This window comes from Grampus griseus (assembly GCF_964374135.1).
Source record: "Grampus griseus genome assembly, chromosome: 1".
NCBI lineage: Eukaryota > Metazoa > Chordata > Mammalia > Artiodactyla > Delphinidae > Grampus > Grampus griseus.
This window is the reverse complement of record NC_139017.1, coordinates 61,497,608-61,504,259: the sequence shown is the minus strand read 5'-3', so window position 1 is coordinate 61,504,259 and position 6,652 is coordinate 61,497,608. Positions and strand designations below refer to the sequence as shown.

General features: G+C 44.2%; 1 protein-coding gene across 4 annotated transcripts in view; it reads right to left on the bottom strand.

Annotated features, from left to right (window-relative positions):
* Window positions 1–1,643: 1,643 nt before the first annotated feature.
* ATP2B4 (ATPase plasma membrane Ca2+ transporting 4) overlaps window positions 1,644–6,652 on the bottom strand; it is a 92,717-nt gene continuing 87,708 nt past the window's right edge. For 2 of the 4 annotated variants that reach the window (XM_082653484.1, XM_082653485.1), the window contains one exon: window positions 1,644–6,172. In XM_082653484.1, coding sequence (XP_082509610.1) covers window positions 5,858–6,172 — 315 coding nt within the window. In that variant the 3' untranslated portion in view covers window positions 1,644–5,857. The remainder of the gene's footprint in view (window positions 6,173–6,652) is intronic. The other 2 variants (XM_082653486.1, XM_082653487.1) reach the window with 1 other exon arrangement.

Below are 6,652 nucleotides of genomic sequence, written 5' to 3'. Positions count from 1 at the left end.
ATGTGTGTGTGTGTGTGTGTGTGTGTGTGTGTGTGTGTGTGTATTTTGTGTATTTTGCACTCCTTTTAAGCAAGGGTATTTGGGATGGAAGCTACAGTGGAAAGAAAGAGGCTTTATTTCTGTTTTGTGAAAGATTTGTTATCAAATAAGTCCCAGCCCGTTTATTTGGTTGGTTATTAATTATTTTCTCCCCAACATGTTTCAAAGAAACTAGGGCAGTGTGGCTGTGCCTGTGGCGAGCAAGCTGGGACAGGAAGGAAAAGTGGGGACGAGACTTCTCACTACAGAAGACTCTTTCAAGGGCTCGTTCCTCCTTCGGAACCAGCCTGTTCAAACAGCCAGGAGAGCTGGGCTATTCTTCAACATCATACTTTTCCTAAAATACCTTGGGGAGCCGACAAAGTCCTTTCCTTCCTTGCTGTTCTATTTATTTATTTATTTATTGCGGTACGCGGGCCTCTCACTGTTGTGGCCTCTCCCGTTGCGGAGCACAGGCTCTGGACGCGCAGGCTCAGCAGCCATGGCTCACGGGCTTAGCCGCTCTGCGGCATGTGGGATCTTCCCGGACCGGGGCACGAACCCGTGTCCCCTGCATTGGCAGGCAGACTCTCAACCACTGCGCCCCCAGGGAAGCCCTATTTATTTTTATTTTTTTTAAATTTATTTATTTTTAAATTTATTTTCGGCTGTGTTGGGTCTTCGTTGCGGCGTGTGGGCTTATTGTGGTAGCTTCTCTTTGTTACGGGGCACGGGCTCTAGAGTGCAGGCTCAGTAGTTGTGGCATGTGGGCTCAGTAGCTGTGGCACGTGGTCTCAGCAGTTGTGGCTTGCAGGCTCTAGAGCGTAGGCTCAGTAGTTGTGGTGCACGGGCTTAGTTGTTCTGCGGCATGTGGGATCTTCCCGGACCAGGGATTGAACCTGTGTCCCTTGCACTGGCAGGCGGATTCTTAACCACTGCACCACCAGGGAAATCCTCCTTGCTGTTTTAAAAGAGAGAAGGGAACTTGATTGTGTGCCTGGATGAGAGTTGCTGGAAGGAGTTCTGTGTTCTCAGATATGAGAGCTCAGAACTTAAATGACCTGCCAGGAAGCTGTTTTGACCTGAAACTAAGGCCTGCTATTAGTCATGCTAGAGACCCAGTGAATGGAACAGCTAAAACAAACAAACAAAAAAACTCCCAACCTCCCCAAAAACCTTTGGGAAGGTGGGAACTGGAGAACCCCAGAAGAAAGATAGGGAATAGCTGCTATACGGGAAACTAATTTTCCCGATAGGCGTTTTGTTAAAAACAAAAAAATAAAACAAAGAAAAGAAAGAAAGGACTGCCAAGCCTGACTCTTTTTCATCCTTCCAAATTCATCCTTTCTTCAAAAGCTTCAGCTTCACAGTTCTCTTACTGCAGATTCTAACCAAGGTGGGCAGAGCAAAGCTCGTACTCCAAGGGAATGAAACTGGAAACCAGGGCTGCGAGTCACCAGAGGCAAGCATTGGCAGAGAAGCATGTCAGGGTCCAATGACAGGCTAAGCTCTGGGCTTGCACAGGTAAGCTCTCCATGTAGCCGTGGCAGACCCCTTCTCACCTTTGACATCCATTGACATTACCCAAAAGTGGATACACATTGAGCACAGCACAGTCTCCAGTGGGCATGGGTTTTATTCTCAGTGCGCAACAGTTTGGTTTCTGCTCATCAGCAACAGCTTTATTGGTTCCAAAAAAATTACCCTTCTTTTTCCTTCTTTTAAAACTCCCCTTCTAGTCTTCCTTTCTCAATGGAACAACATATTTGAATTTCAGATTTGCCAGTTTATAGCATTTTTTTTCTAAGAACCCTATAAATACATGCAAAACATTGTACAGAGAGCTTAAATAATATCAAAATGCAAATACAGATTGGGTGCACGGTTTAGCTGAACTGCAGATTACGGCAACACACGCTGGGGTACACATTGCTTTGATATCACCATTTGTTTGTTTATGTCATGCAGATCACAATAGTCAATCTTTTGTTTTGTTTTTTTTCTTTTTATATAAAAATACCAGTGCCTGTTATACTAGTTACTGAAAAAAAAAAAAAAAAAAAGAAGAAACTCAAAATTCCTATCTGCTGATTTGAAAAGAACAACACAGATAGATTTGTTGGCACATATATATGGCATATTCACATATGGCATATATACATATGGGGAGAAATATGTACGAAAGGCCAATTCAGTCATGGGGAGCTCACTTCCCTCCATCTCTCCTAATCAGGAGGAAAGGGGACAGCAGGCCCAACAGCAGGGCTGGAAAGGCAAAGGACAGCACTGAGCTAAATGGAAGGGTGTCTGGTCTTTTCTGAGGAAGAGCCTGGAATGGCTTAAGAAGAGCAGACATTTATAAGTGCCCCACCCCCACCACAGTAGTGGGGTGGTCCTCAGATACGGAGAGTGAGGAAGAGTGAGGAAGTACACACTTCGTGATGACATCATGGGCTGCTTCAATCACTAGGCAGGGAAAGGAGGAAAGAAAGGAAGTGACGTGTTCAGAGGTTTCAGGGCACATGTGAGCTTGCCACACCCCTCTGGTTTTTGGCAGTAAGGTCATCACTCAGATTTAAGTGTGCAGACTCCCCCCTCTGGAGCTCAACAGGAAGAAGGAACACAAACTCTAAAGAACTCACATGTGCTGGTGGGATTTCTCGGTGGTCTCTCTACAACCTTTAGAGATGGAGAGTCATTTCAGAGGGCAGAGGGCACCTGTGGGAAGGATCTAGTCAAGACTGTCACCCAGGCTAGAACCAGCCTTTATTTTTCCACTTAGAGCTCTACCTCCCAACTAATACATCACGTGAAACTTTTCTAGGGGAGGGAAGGAAGTCTCAAATCAAATCCTTGCATAAAAAGTCGCTAATGGAAAACTCCAGGGGAAACAGGAGGTGAAAAGAACCATAAAAAAGGCAAACCCCAAATCAGAGAGAGTATCCTTGCAGCCCAGTGTCTTGGGTACCACTCTGCCAGCTGTTCTTCAAGAAATATAAATCTATCTGAGGTCCCTGATCCTGACCACTAGTTCCTGGTACCCATTTCCATGGGGGTGCACACTCATTTCCTGCTGGCTGTCCCTTCTTCCTGGATGCCTTCCTTCCCATCCGTAATCCACTGCCCATTCTCCTAGGTTTATCAAGAGAGGAATCTAGGATAATATTTCCCCCTTTCCCCCATCAGACCCTTTTCAAATCCAAAGCACCATTTTTGGGGAAAGCTTTATTAACTTATGCCATATTTATTCACTGCCAGTTGGATCACTGCAACTGAACAGGAAAAAAAATTTATATAAAAAATATATGCACATAAATACTTAAACTTAATTCCATATCAACAAATTTATATTAAAAACATTCTAGAACCCAACAAATTTTTTTTCCCCTAAGTATAAAGATGGCTGTTTGGAGAAAGGAAGTTTGGTGCATTGGTTTTAAAACCAATTGCAAATATACTATAAGTCACCTGCCATGTCTAATAGCTGGTTATGTGCTCCCTTCCACAGGGTTACATGACAGCACTTTATTTTAAATCCTTTAAACAAAATACATATGGCTGACTCAAAAAATATCAGTTTCTCATCTAAAGAAAACTATATTTCTTTGCATAATATTTCTATATTTTCTCTCCTACTATGGAAACTAGAATACACACAAAATCCCATTTGACTTTAAACAAGTAGACACAAGCCCTCACAAGTAACCTGTCTGGCACCATGAGAGTCTTTTGGGAGCAGGAATGATAAAATAGCCTCCAAAGTTTGTTTTAAAAACTGATCTGAGGTAATAAAAAAGACTCGACAGAACTAAATCTTCCACTGTACTTAATAAATATATATGTGAACACCTAACGCCTCGGGTGAGCTATTTTTTCCCCCATTAGTATTGAAGACAGAGAAAAGATCACTGAAACGTGTAACCTTTACAAAACCAAAATCAGATCTGGTCGCTGATGTAGTAATAGGGATGTGCAGGGGATACTGTTTCTTTATTCTTCTTTCCTAGGGCAGCTCAGGTGAAAGGGTGAGGGAGGAGGGATCCAGAAGAAAAGGCCGGAGAGGAGAGGTTCGGGTCACCTGACTCCCAAATGGAAATTCGGCAGCTCCTAACAGCCTCAAGCCCCTTCTCCCTACTCCCATCACTCTAGAAAGAGGGGGTAGGCTTCATTTACCCAGTGGGAGATGGGAATTGGCAGACATGAGCTGACCCCTACACGGAAGAGCTTACAGCAGCATGGTAGGGATAGAAATGGAGATCCTGCAAAGGTGGCTCCACCCTGTTGCATTAAGGAACACTTAACAAATCTCCTAGCCAAGTCCCCAGCTCCTGAGAGACAGGTGGGAAGGGGACGCTTTGGGCAGTGTTCAGGGAGAGAAGGCACAGGGCTTAACTGTGCAGTGTTGAGCACATTCTGGAGGGGGCTTGAGTGGGGTGTGCAAGAGGGAGGGTGGAAGCAGGGGAGCTTTACAGGGTGGGTCTTTTGCTCCTTTAAGTCGGGAAAGCGTCAATGAAGCCTCCCACTTTGGATACATGTTTTCAAAATCAGAATATTTGAGAAAGGCTGGGGTCTTTTCAGAGACTGATGTTGGCGGACATGGCAAAGAGTAGAATTAAAAACTAAAGGGCACGTCAAAGCTGCTCCCCAGCCACCTAAACTCAAGGTTTCTGGTTTCTGAGAGGAAGGTTTGCTCAGATGCTGCTGGAATGGAACTTTGGCCTCTCCCAAGGCTTCTCAATACTCACTGTCCCAACAATCAGGTCCTGCCCTGGAAGAGCCTTGGTGGATGGCTTTGAAAGCAGTAGTGGTCACCCCGAGGAGGACTCCACCGAGTTGACTTTGATGGTCTGTTTTCCAAGTCCAGTTAGGAGGCAAGGTCATTCTTAATTCATTCCTTTGCCCCCACTTTAGGAAGAGGAGAAAGCTCAGGCTTCAGGTAAAAACTACAAACCGCATATATGCAAGCTTCACGTCAATGCTGATCTCCCTGGCGCTTAGAAAGCACACACACCTGACAACATGGCAGTTTAGAAGCAGATAACCTGGTAACAACAGGAATATATTTTTACCAGCTCTCAATTGCTTCCAAAGGACCCTGTTAGCAAAGAAAACTATCTGCCTCTAGAACTAAATCAAGGGCTCCACTGGGGCCAGAAGGGAGAATGGTCAAAGTCGACTTAACTCATCCATGTCCTTTCCATTTTCTAATCATCACAACTTAAAAAAAAAAAAAAAATTAGTGAAGCTAAGGAAGACAATGGTCACAAAAGACCAAGAGACCATGGGGAGGCTTGACTGGAAGGGCAGAAAGAGGTAAAGGGCTTTAGGTATAAGTTTTCAAAATGGAAAAATTGTTTTAAAACAATCACTCTATAGGCTGATTCTGTACCTTCCATTCTTACCTCAACACATTTCATTTGAGGATATCTGTCACTCTGAACTTTTAACTGAGCCTGTAAACAGCACAGACTCATAGGGTAAAAATCCAGAAGTGAGGAGATGGCTGACACAGGTATGAATACTGGTGAGAATTTAGGTTGGGGTCAATGCCAAAAGGATTCTTGTCATTTCTTTAAAAATGACAACTGATACAGGCAAGGAGTATAGATCTATCATTCATTACTTGCCTGGGGTCTAACTGGGTCCTGCTACAAACCCCAACTCAGGTTTCAGCTGAAGTCCTCGTAGGTCTGTGCTCTTGCCTCTTCATTGCCAGGTGGGGGTTCACACATACTTGGGAGCAGCTGACATGACAGTGAAAAGTCCCATCATCCCCTTAGTGATGGGGCAGATGAAAAGGGAAATAGGGAAAGCAGGAATGGGAGTCAGAGAATGAAGTTCAAACTGATGTCTCCAGGCTGTGTAGAGGGCTGTCTGAGTGGCAGGCAACAATTTGCACTTGGCAGCAATCCACCGCATTGTTGTTTTTGTTGGCTTGTGGAGTGACTTCACCATCCGATGGGAGCATCCTAGTCCCAGGCTTAGAGACCTTTTCAAAAGTTTCCTCTTCTTGCTCATCCAGGAGTGGTGTTCGTGGCCCCTCCTCATCTATGGCGAATTCAGGGTGGGTCATGAAGTTGTGGATGGAGTTTTGGTTCTTGGGTTTCTGAATGCTTTCATGGAGGGAACTATGGAATGCTTTGACCACTTTGATCTACACCAGGGGAAGGAAAAGGAGGATGAGAAAATACGGAGGCAAGAATTGGTTAGTAGAACAAGGAACTGGGGGGTTTGAGGACAGAAACAAGACCCAAACTACAAGACACTACTGCTCAACAACCAAAACCAAACATATGAGAGGAGATCATGAAACACTAGAAACATCAGGTGGCTCAAATTTCAAGCATTGAGGTGGGGTGGGGAGAGTGAGTAATGGCAAACAACTGGAATATTTCAAAAGCTGCATAAAAACAAAGCAGAAAACCCAAAGCAAAGTTAGCATTCCCAAACAATCCACTCTTAAAATGAAACAGGAAACAAAACGATTCATTAGTTCTTTTGGATGGAGGGCAAGGACGTTGGAACTAGGTGCAAATTAATAGCTGAACTTAAAAGATAATTCAGACATGTGGATTTTTGTGTTGAAGCCAAACATTTTGTGAATGTGGAATGGAAAATTACACACTGAAGTTTA